Source organism: Eptatretus burgeri, chromosome 3 (genome assembly GCF_056783735.1).
Source record: "Eptatretus burgeri isolate ZD-2024b chromosome 3, Ebu_testis_v1, whole genome shotgun sequence".
NCBI classification, from domain to species: Eukaryota; Metazoa; Chordata; class Myxini; order Myxiniformes; family Myxinidae; genus Eptatretus; species Eptatretus burgeri.
In genome coordinates this window covers 80,398,860-80,411,326 of record NC_140963.1, presented here as the reverse complement: position 1 = coordinate 80,411,326, position 12,467 = coordinate 80,398,860, and the positions used below count along the sequence as shown (strand labels likewise).

The following is a 12,467-nucleotide window of genomic DNA, read 5'->3' as shown; positions in this document are numbered from 1 at the left end:
ATACATACATATATACATACATATATACACACACACTGTTACGGATTTCAGAATCTGATCCGATGAATGCATCCACACATCCAGGTTTTCAGATCGTAATTTCCTTAAATGCATGTCGAGGACATCCCCATGTCTGGTGGGTTCAAAATGTGATGCGTTGAGAAGGGTAAAGAATAGATCCCCTCTCTTATGGGAAGCTTTTTCTCTTTATGACAGATACATTCATGCACGTGAGATAGCAGTTTCTTTCACCGACGCCCACCTTCCCCCGTTTCTTTCACGGACGCAGACACCTGCCCTTTTTCGATCGGAGTTTGACACCGCGAGTAACAATGAGAGTGCGGGTTGTCATGATAACTGTGCGCAAGTAGGGCGGGGTGAATTTTGGGGGAGTCTGTGCTGGCCTAGACGGGCCACCTATATAAAAAAATACACCCGTGCGGGAGTGACAGTCATCTCTGCGAGAAACAAGCATGAGTTCCTGTTACTAGGGTGTCGTGTTTTCGGGTCAGGAGGGATTTTTGGCCAACTTTGAAGTCACATGACGTGAAAACGAAAGCGAATGTCGAAAATCCGGCCCAACCAAATCTAGATATTATCCCATAGATTCATATGCCACAATCAAATTCAAGATAACTTAAGGAATGTAGGAGAAGATAGATTTTGAAAATTGTCATTTTGCAACTACATGACGCAAAATTCAAAGTCACGTGACGTGTACGTATTCAAAGATATCGGTATTCTTTTGAATGGACATGAAAGACAAGGTCAACTGCTATGCAATGACACCATTCACTAACTTTTATCATGCCCAGAAGAGAATATATAGCCTCCTGAAGGTCGGGCAGTTTTTGCAAACTCTGAAGTCACGTGACGTGAAAACAAAAGTGAAATTCGAAAATCCGTCCCGACCAAATTTAGATATTGTTCCACACATTCATATGCCACAATCAAATTCAAGATCGCTTGAGAAATGTAGGAGATAGATTTTGAAAATCGTCATTTTCGCATTTTTTGAAGTCACGTGACACGAAAACGAAAGCGAATATCGAAAATCCGGCCTGACCAAATTTAGATATTGTCCCATAGATTCATATGCTACAATCAAATTCAAGATCGCTTGAGAAATGGCGGAGGAGATAGAATTTGAAAATCGTCATTTTCGCAACTTCAAAGGCCTCGTGACCTTGACCTTGACCTTGGGTGACCTTGAGTCATACCATCGTGTATGTCTCATCGACCTCTATCAGGATCACTAATGACCAGATCTCCCGCTTCAACTTCATTGTGAACGGATGGACGGACGGACGGATCAAAGGACATCGACACCCATATTATTAGGTCATGCTCAAAGAGATGACCCAAAAAGGGGGAGGTCCATCCTTGGCGGAAGAGAGCAGTGAGAGCGGCGCGCGGGTCAGTCACGGAGTGAGGCACCGGTCAGTCGACAACGAGACAGTTTGCCAGACAGCTGGTTGCTTTGTCCGTTCCAGTCAGACAGTTGGCTGCTTGGTCGGTTCCAGTCAGACGGTTGCCCTTGGCGTACCTGTTTCTTGAGGGTGACGTCGACTGGCGTTCAAGGCTGTTGACGAGTTGGTGCATGGCAAGGCTGGGAGCTGGCGATGGACAAGGCACGCTCACACATTTCAGGACGTTTTTGTTTGATGGACGACTTCTCTTTGGTGAGCGAGACGATTTTTCTTCCCCCCAAAATGATCTACTGGGTACCCTTATCTGTGTTTAGTTGCGAAGCAAGTCAATCCCCGATAAGCATCTGCTCTCAGTCTCTTTTCCTATCACTCCCATTGATTTTGCCTGATTAATTATTTATTTGCTTGCGATCATTTTGATTCATTTGGAATTTATTTATTTTTACCCCACGTAAATAAAAAGTTATTTTTATTTATTTATTTTCTTCTTAATAAATTATTTGTTGACGTTGCAACCTGTCCGTGCTTGGCCTTTCCTTCCATTGATCCAGCTTTGTCCGAACCTAGATAGACTGGGAGGTAATTACCACAGACTTAAGCCTGGTGTTGGCTCAGTGGTTATGGTGGCGGCTTGGGATCCTAGGGTCCTGAGTTCAAGCACCGTCGGCTGCTGAATTAATACACCAGGGGGTTGACTCAGCCTGTCATCCTTCCGTGGTCGGCGAAACAAGTACCAGTTCCAGTGTGTGTTCTGGTAGAGGGGCACTGCATCAGCGACACAGTCGTGCTTCAAGAAATGATAGCTACCCAAGCAGCTAAGCTGCCATACGACCACCACCACCACAGACTTGACCAATAATAGTCGGCACGTACTAGCGGTTAAAACGCTCGGCCGCCCGAATTAAGATCTAATCAAGATAAGATTGGTGCTTTTCAGAGGGTGCGCTCCCCATTCAGGAAACCACATGACCTCCATTTAAACGGCATAATTAGACGGTGGACACTGGACCTCGTGGTTAACTAGGTGCCATTCCTGGTTCTAAAGCAACCCACCGTATCACAAAGTTAATTATGAGCGGTGGCTCCAGGTCCGGCTCTTCCGAGGACAAACGGGGATTAAACCCCCTCATAATACACTCGGTACCTGTAACAATATGTATGTATGTATGTATGTATGTATGTATGTATGTATGTATGTATATATACATACACATACACATATACATATGAATTCCTGTGCTTTGTTGCCTTTTTCTGCCTTGGGAAAATGTCATGTTAAGGCCGACAGTATCTAGATAGCAACTCGAGCTTCGTTACACCTTATCGTGGTGCATTTCACAGGTCACTTCTCATAACAAAAGTAATTATTCGTCTTCTCAATATTCTCATCATAAAGGTTTCTTGAAAATTTGATGACAAAAGCTCAGATAGTAAAAATGTTATGGCCTGGACACACAGATACTCACTATTGTAAAGCCCCATTTCCCACTGCGTGGTGGACAGGCTAATAATAGCAACAATAATAATATCAACATTATTACAAAAGAATAACAATGAGGATAGTACTACCTCCTGTCCCATCCCTCTCCCGTATGGAGCTTGTGCTTCTAGTGTAACATTTAAATGAGATAAACTGGGCTGTGCTTCTTCAATATGAGCTTTGACAGTTTTTTGTTCCCATCTGAGTACTTGGCTTATGATGGTGTGATCCCAGGTTTAAATCCCACATTCCATGTTCAGTTTCCTTTGTTCTCCAATGTCCTAATCCTATATGAGATAAATGTGCAAGCTCCTCTGTGAAGAAGAGGGACACAAGAGACTTGTGGAACAAGGACAAAGAAAATCTAAAAAATTTTTTTTTAGGCTTTTACTTTATTTCCCTATCAATGGGGGGCCATTTACATGGTGTGGCCATTTTGAGGCTGCAAGGTGGAAGCCTGCGATTAACAAATTAATTACTATTCAGAAATACCAAATATTATTCCTCCATAAACAATTAAATGTACTGTATTCATACTCACTGCAAGAAGGGAATAAATCTAATTTCCTCGTTAAGACTACAACGGGCAACCATTGTGTAACAGCTCACCGGTATGGACACAAGGAATCCTCCGAGTTGGTGTGCATTAAAAGGTTTAAAGGTGAGATCACCCCGACAACAAAGATCTTAATAATCATCAACAAATAATGGACAATCTCTCCCAAATGCACTCCCTCATTCAAAGCTAAATATTAAAATGAAACAATACAGTTTGTAGTTAATTTCCTATAATTGCTGGCTGTCGACATGTTACCTCCCACAAGGTCTCTTTATACCCTCCCCACACCCTTCCAACCACCACCGAAAGAGTTTTAAACCGTTTTAATCATATTTCAAGGTTATGATGGTAGCAATTCCCGGTTTGAAAAAGGGGAAGAGGGGAGGAAAGGGGGGGGGAGGTTAGGAACAGCAGCAAAGAAGCACAAGCATGCTGTTTGTAAAGCATTTAAAAAGAACAATGTGGACTTCCTCAAGATGAACCAAAAAGCATATCTGGTCACAAAGGAACCTTATTAAGGATATCGCATGTATATGTACAGACAGATTAAAGTAAGTCTTGAGGGAGAGAAGGAAATGCTGGGAAGGTTGTAGAACTCAGGAAGGGGGTGTGGGTTGAACACATTGCATGTGCAGGGAAGGGTGGTTGGGGGGTGGTTGTGGGGTGGGGAGTGTGTAGATGATGTGGACGGTCATGTTCCCACAAGTAATACGTAGGTAGTCGTTCACATGATCAAATCAAATCTTGGTGGAAGAGAAGGAAAGGACTTTCATACCTCCTTGTTGAAGTCTCCACCAAGGTCTCCCCGAGCCCCTCCCTGCACCGGGACCTCGACTTCCGACCTCGAGCCGTCCGGGCACCCCTGGGCATCCGCAGGACCTGCTCGACCAGTCCCGGCCGTTTGTTCCTGTCCGGCATGAGCAGAGTTCACCAACTGAGGACCCTGGTGCGAGGATGAAGTGGTTGAGCCTGAATCAGTCCCGCCAGGTGTAACAGGACCGTGGAAGAGCCAGGCGGAGATGTGGGTCCTCAGGTGACCCGGACAATAGAGCTCAGAAGCCAAACGCCGGGCTGCAAAGAACCCATCGAGATCAGGGATCTTCGGGTGCACGGCAAGACCATCAATAGCAGATATGCGGAGGCCTGGAATACGCACCGAGGTGGAACCCGGGCCCACCATGATCTCCTGCAATTCCGGGAGGTCTCCGAGACCAGAGTCCAAGTAGGTGTCCAGGTCCACCCGCAGGAGACTTAAAATGATGGTCAGTTGGATGAGACCCTCGGTGAAGTACTTCTTGAGCGGCTCCATCTTTTCGGAGGAACACAAGGAAGGACGGTGATAGAGCGCAAGATCGACCGGTGCTTTGGACGGAAGGGATGACGCTCGAACAAAAGGCACAGAACGTTCTAGAAGGACAGCCCCGGCCGGTTCCGAGTCAGCTTCCCCGGCTCTCCATGCTGAGGGAGCCAGGCACGGCGGCCGTCAATCCATTTCCGCCTCACACACAGCAAGACGGTCCCGTGTGCGACGGGACTCGAACAAATTCGTTTCAATAACCGTGTGGAGCAGCGTGCGATAAAATCCTTCCACACACAAGGCCTTCTCGGCTTTCCGTGTCCCGTGTACCGGTAACTTGTCGATCACACCTTCCGGCGGTTATCTCAGGACACGGCGCCACCTCCTTTCTGTTAACCTTCACCGACTGGATCTTTTTGTTCCAAAACCTCCAGTCGGTCCGATTCACGGCAAGGACGTCACGTGGCAGATTCTTCTTCCTCTTTGGCAAGAATCTGAGGGAGGAGGCATCACGTGACGTCATAACCCAACCCAACCCACCTCACCGCGTCCCCTCATGCCGATCATAAAACCTGAATTGAAACGTTTCGTTGAAGAACAATGTTTAAAAGACTGACACACTTATACTCAGAACCAATTTTTTCAAACGTATCCCCCATCAGTGCACCGGACCTAAGTGTACCGTCATGGCTACTTCACCGAACAAAAAATATAACAAAGTGAAAGGAGATCCGAAAAAAACAAGCTCAAATGAGCTAAGATCCTCGTCCTCTTAGTGATGACGTCATAAAAACGAATATGACGTCATTGTAATGTATCAGATTTGCGATAAATTATCTGTGCTAATGCCCGGCTTGATTCCCGCAAACAAAATTCAAACAGCTTGCCTAGTTTCGGAGATAATGGTATAGGCGATTTCGATTAGCGGCGATATTATGACGTCAACTTTTTTTTCTCGAAATAATTTCCAAAATCGGAGATGGTTACTGTCTGCGCGTGGGCTTTCTGCACATGCATGGCAAGTTTCATGAAGATCCGATGAAAACTCTGGGTTGTGAAACAAAAAATGTCAAAAAATAGGAATGACGTCATAAAAATTGATATGACGTCATAGTGATGTATCATATGTGCGGGATTCATCTCTGCGAACGCCCTGTTCGATTGCCGTAAACAGAATTCAAAAAGCTTGCCTAGTTTCGGAGATAATTTTTTAGGCAATTTCCATTGGCGGAGATATTTTGACGTCATAACTTTTTTCTCTTGGAGGAATTTTCAAATTCGGAGATGGTTACTGTCTGCGCAGGGTATTTTTACATATATATGCCAAGTTTCAGGAAGTTTCGATGAAAACTGTAGGCTGTGAAAGAAATGAAACAAAAAATGTCAAAAAATAGGAATGACGTCATAAAAAATTGATATGACGTCATAGTGATGTATCATACGTGCAGTAATTCATCTCTGCTAAGGCCCTGTTCGATTCCCGCAAACATAATTCAAAAGGCTTGCCGAGTTTCGGAGATAATTTTTAGGTGATTTCCATTGGCGGATATATTTTGACGTCATAACTTTTTTCTCTCGGAGGAATTTTCAAATCGGGAGATGGTTACTGTCTGCGCAGGGTATTTTTACATATACATGCCAAGTTTCAGGAAGTTTTGATGAAAACTGTAGGCTGTGAAACAAATGAAGCAAAAACCAAAAAATGACAAAAAATAGGAATGACGTCATAGTGGTGTATCATATGTGCGGTAATTCATCTCTGCTAAGGCCCTGTTCGATTCCCGCAAACAGAATTCAAAAAGCTTGCCGAGTTTCGGAGATAATTTTTAGGTGATTTCCATTGGCGGAGATATTTTGACGTCATAACTTTTTTTTCTCAGAGGAATTTTCAAAATCGGAGATGGTTACTGTCTGCGCAGGGTATTTTTACATATATATGCCAAGTTTCAGGAAGTTTCGATGAAAACTGTAGGCTGTGAAAGAAATGAAACAAAAAATGTCCAAAAATAGGAATGACGTCATAAAATTTGATATGACGTCATAGTGATGTATTATACGTGCAGTAGTAATTCATCTCTGCTTAGGCCCTGTTCGATTCCCGCAAACATAATTCAAAAAGCTTGCCCAGTTTCGGAGATAATTTTTTAGGCTATTTCCATGAGCGGAGATATTTTGACGTCAAAACTTTTTTTCTCGGAGGAATTTTCAAAAACGGAGATGGTTACTGTCTGTGCAGGGTATTTTTACATATATATGCCAAGTTTCAGGAAGCTTCGATGAAAACTGTAGGCTGTGAAAGAAATGAAACAAAAAACAAAAAATGTCAAAAAATAGGAATGACGTCATAAAATTGATATGACGTCATAGTGATGTATCATATGTGCGGTAATTCATCTCTGTTAATGCCCTGTTTGATTCCCGCAAACAGAATTCAAAAAGCTTGTCTAGTTTCGGAGATAATTTTTTAGGCGATTTCCATTGGCAGAGATATTTTGACGTCATAACGTTTTTCTCTCGGAGGAATTTTCAAATTCGGAGATGGTTACTGTCTGCGCAGGGTATTTTTACATATACATGCCAAGTTTCAGGAAGTTTCGATGAAAACTGTAGGCTGTGAAACAAAAAAGTCCACAAGAAGAAGATGAAGAAAGACAACGTGAGTAAGACCTCGAGATCCCCCAGGAGGGGGATCAACGAGGTGGCTCAGAAAGTTCAACGAGGTGGCTCAGAAAGCCGATTGTAAAAGCACAATTCCGAATGTGAATCCTTGTGGTAAAATATGCTGTGCAAGGTGGCGCTGCATCATGGAGGACGCAGGAAGACAATTTGGCACTCGACACGTGAATTCAATGAATCGACCAGTTTATTCATTTTTAGAGATGTGATGGATTTGTTCGTAAAGTTCGTGGACAATGTAAAGTTGATGAAGTCCATTGACATTGACATTGACATTGACATTGACATTGACATTCAACTTCTGGTGGACTTCCAAGCCGATTGTCCATGTTCTACTTCTCTTCACCTGTTCCCAGATGGACTGGAATTGGCAACTAAATTTTTGTGCATTTCAGTCTTGGCAACCACTATTCATGAGGTAAGTCTGTTGTTGGCTTACGTTTAGGTGGTGAGCTTAAGATCTGAGGGTTCTTTGAGTTCAAGTCCCTGTCGTGTTGTTGAATGAACACCAGGTGGGTTGACTCAGCCTGTCATCCTGTTAAATCCGCTGATCATCCCATCGATAGGGTCAGTACATGTCACAACTACTTGAACGTAATTTATTGCGAGGTGTGTATGATTGTTGGTAGTCAGGGTAAAAACGTGTTTCGAGGAGGTCCAATGTTTGTCCAACCTGCTATTAAATACTTCAAGTGATGGTAAAGCTACCACAAAGTGAGGAAAGCTATTCCATTTCTCAGTTACTCTTTAACTGAAACAGCTTTCATAGAGCTGTACAACTCCTCTCTTTAAACAGCTTCCGAGTATGTCCTGTTGTTGCATGATATATCGCTGGAACAAATAAGTGCTCTTGATCTGTGGCTACAAAGTCTTTCATGATCTTGTAGACTTCATTCAAGTCTCCTCATTGTCACCTGTCGTAAAGGGAGAACATGTCCATTTGTCTGAGTCTTGACTGAGTTCTGGTACGAGCTTCATCACTGTGCACCTTCTCTATCTTATCGGCGTCTGCTTTAAATCTTGGATGCCAAATTACATTTCCATATTCTAGGAGAGGATGGACCATGGAGTTGAAGAAGAATGGGAATGCTTAATTTGTGAAGTTGGAAAAGCTTATCTTGATAAGACCCAACATATGATTGGCCTTGTTGGCAGGTGCAGATACATGCCTATGAAAGGTTAGTTCATTGTCTATAACAACACCAAGGTCCTTCTCTTCCTGTGTAACTAATCGTTCTTCACCCTTGAGATAGTATGTCTCATTCCAGTTTTCTTTGCCAATGTGAATGTGACCTTACATTTGACTGGATTGAATGAAAGTTGCCAAGTATTGACCCATCTTGCAGCTGTCAAGGTCCTCCTGTAATAATCTTGAGTGTGCTCGGGTTGTGACGTCCCCATAGATCTTTGTGTCATCAGTATAAATCTGGACAGTGTTCTGCACCTCAGAAGGCAAGTCATTGACATATAACACAAACAGCTGGGGACCGCCAACACTTCCCTGTGGGACTCTACTGCTGACACTAATGCAGTTGGATTGAACATCATTGAGAGTGAGACATTGGGTTCTAACCACACGGAAAGCCTCAATCCATTTCAGAAGTTTGGTATTGATGCCATAAGTCTGGACCTTCTTAAGAAAGCGATGATGCGGGACCATATTGAATGCTTTGCGAACGTCTTGATCGAAGACATCGATCGGTTTCCCAGAACTGATCACTCCAGTCCATTCCTCCATTTGCCACATCAGCTGAGAGGAGCATGAACGACCAGGTGTAAAAACCATGCTGTGCCTTATGGAGGAGGTTATAACTGATGACATGATGCAACATTGCACCCCTCACCATGGATTCCATGGTTTACCTACTACCAAGGTTATAGGCTTATTGTCCTGTAGTTCTTTGACAGCCAGCGATTTCCCTTCTTAAAGATCAGGTTTACATTGGCTTTTTTCCAATCATCTGGAAGTATTCCCTCATTCAACAACTTCTTGAAGTGATTGCCAGTGGAGTGCATATGACATTAGCCAACTCTTTCAGGACATGAGGATGAAGTCCATCAGGCCCATTTATCAGCTGGAGTTTCTGGAGGTGTAATGTTTATGTTTTCTGGGTGCACCCCGTTGAACTGCCAACTAAGCATTGGCATACCCCTGAAGTCTTCATTGGTGAACACACAACTGAAGAGTTTGTTCAACACTAGAGCTTTGTCTTTGTCTATTGTCACTTCCATTTCATCCTCCAGCTTCAAAGACCCTATGCGTTTTTCACTTTTGAGTTCACATAATGCCAGAAATCCTTGGGATTCTGTTTCATATTATAGATGAGTTTCATCTCGTATTCCTTGTTGAGGTTCTGAGTTGCTTTACGTCAGCTGTCGGTCACCCATACGGTAGTATCGGTAATCTTCTCTGCACCCAGAATCTATGACTCTGTCCCACACGTGACATTTATGCCTGCTTGTGGCAAGAGTCCCTCTGGAAGTGTAGATTTTTCTTATTACGCCTTATAGTGTTTTTTTTTTCAACTGGATTCAGAAGTTTCTCCTTAAATACATTCCAAGATTCCCTACAGTCCTTCCTGGCAAATAAATCAGTCCAGTTGTCTGCCATCTTCTCTCTCATCGCGCTCTATTTACCCATGTTGTACTGTCGGTGCTTAATATTGTCCCTTTCTATATGATGGGGCCAGATTCAGTGTTTATCTCAAAGTGTGGACAACAGTAATCACGTCGTCCAAGTGGAAGGCTAATATCCAAATCTGCAATCAATTCTGCCTTATTTGTTATCACAAGATCAAGGATGCTGCTGCTATGTCCCTCCCTGTACTTTCTGGAAAGTTAAAGTCTCCCACTATGATTACAAGTGTTTGGGGGGATATATTTTGATCCAAGGTAGTTTGTCACTTTCAATAGAAATTCATTGTTCTCATCACCAAGACCTCGGCAGTCCTGAGCAGATCAGCCCGGTAAGTCACAACCTTATAACCTGAGGTCATACATTTCACTTGACACCTGGGTTGGGTTCCATTACCAATCAGCTTGTAGAGCACTTGCCAAGTCGGGACGGTTGGATGATATCAAGGATTACAGTCGCACTCTATGCTGGGATGTCATGGGAAAACAATGTCCATCCCATGAAATGTGTACAAAGTAATATGCTGAAAACCTACCAGAGAGTGAAGTCAAAACTCACGAGCCTTTCAAAGCCAAACCTTTTATTCTCGAGTGTTTTCAGAACTAACAAGAGGGGGAGCACTCGGGAGAGTGCAAAACCTCCTCTGCCAATACTGCTGGGTTACTCAAATGAACCTTATATCTTATTCATTAAATATGATGTCAACAGTGCTGACAGAGTTATAGTTCTTTTCTCCAACATTTATTTTTTTTGGGGGGGGGGGTTGGAAATCACTTAAAACATGTAAAAATGCAAAAAAAAAAAAAATCGAAATTTTTTTGAGAAAAAAGTTGCAAAAATTTTTTTTATCTAACAATTTTTTTTGGGGGGGGGTTGGAAATCACGTAAAACATGTAGAAATGCAATAAAAAAAATCTTTTTTGGGTGGGGTAACAATTTTTTTTTGGGGGGGGGGGGTTGGAAATCACTGAAAACATGTAAAAATGCAAAAATATATATATTTTTTTCTCAAACAATTTTTTTTGGGTCAGGTCAGGTCAGGTATGGGAGCATGTGCCAGAACAGCACGTCGCTGCATCCACTTTCCACCGGTACTCCAGGGGCCTCCGTCTGGCCATCCCCCAGGCAGATGCCAGGCCCATCCCCATCTCCTTGAGATGATGGTCAACCTGCTGCAACCACGAGGCATGTGGTCGGCCCACTGGCCTGCTCCACTCACGAGACTCCCCCGCAGAGAGAATCTGGTGAGCAGGATCAGCGTCAGGAAAACGAGCCACATGACCATACAGCCGCAACTGACGCTCACGGACTATGCAGGTAACAAATCTCATCCAAGTCTCTCTCAGCAACCACTCGATGGACACAAAATCCGACCAGCGATAGCCAAGGATTCTCCGAAGAGACCTGGTACCAAAGGAATTAAGTCTCCGTCTCAGATCCTTGGTCAGAGTCCAAGTCTCGCACCCATAGAGCAAGACTGGAAGTACCAAGGACCTGAAGACTCGGACTTTCGTCCTCCCGCACAAGTACCGGCAGCGCCACACCCCATGATCCAGCGAATCCATGACTCCCCAGACCCGACCCAGAAGTCTATTGACCTCTGACTCACAGCCAGCAGAGACATGAATATCACTACCAAGGTAAGTGAATCTCTCCATGACCTCAACATCCTCACCACAAACAGACACAGACAGGACAGCAGCATCCAAGATGTCACCGAAAGCCTGGATCTTAGTTTTGACCCAAGAAACTCGTAATCCCAGCGGCTCCGACTCCTCATTCAGCACCTCGAGGGCCCCCAAAAGGACATCTAAAGTCTCCGCAAAGATGACTGCATCATCTGCAAAATCAAGGTCCGAGATGTTGACATTCCCAAACGATGCACCACAACTTGATCTCTCCGACATCCTCCCTAAAATCCAGTCCATACAAATGCTGAAAAGTGTGGGGGCCAGTACACACCCCTGACGAACTCCAGTAACAACTGGAAATAAGTCAGAGATGGTACCACCACACTTCACAGCACTCTCAGTACCAGAGTAGAATTCAGACATCAGATCGATGAGTTTTGGTGGCACCCCACGAAGACCAAGAATCCTCCAGAGGACATCCCGATTCACTGAATCGAACGCTTTGCAGAGATCAACATAGGCTGCTAGCAGCCCCTGCCGAAACTCTCGGCTGCGTTCAGTGATGACACGAAGAGCAAGGATACGGTCAATCGTTGACCTCTTTGGTGTAAAGCCTGACTGCTCTGGACACTGGTGCTCAAGCAGATGGTGGCCAACCCTATCAGGAATTATCCGAGCAAAGACCTTGCCCGGCACTGAGAGCAACCTCGGTAGTTGTTGCAGTCTTGGCGATCACCCTTCCCTTTCCAGAGAGGAACA

The 12,467-nt window shown here is 44.1% G+C and overlaps 1 protein-coding gene across 1 annotated transcript in view; it reads right to left on the bottom strand.

Annotated features, from left to right (window-relative positions):
- LOC147030285 (endoplasmic reticulum membrane sensor NFE2L1-like) overlaps positions 1–5,263 on the bottom strand; it is a 68,676-nt gene extending 63,413 nt beyond the window's left edge. Inside the window, exon 1 of the mRNA XM_085874182.1 lies at positions 4,245–5,263. Coding sequence (XP_085730308.1) covers positions 4,245–4,778 — 534 coding nt within the window. The 5' untranslated portion in view covers positions 4,779–5,263. The remainder of the gene's footprint in view (positions 1–4,244) is intronic.
- Between the last annotated feature and the right edge of the window lie 7,204 nt (positions 5,264–12,467).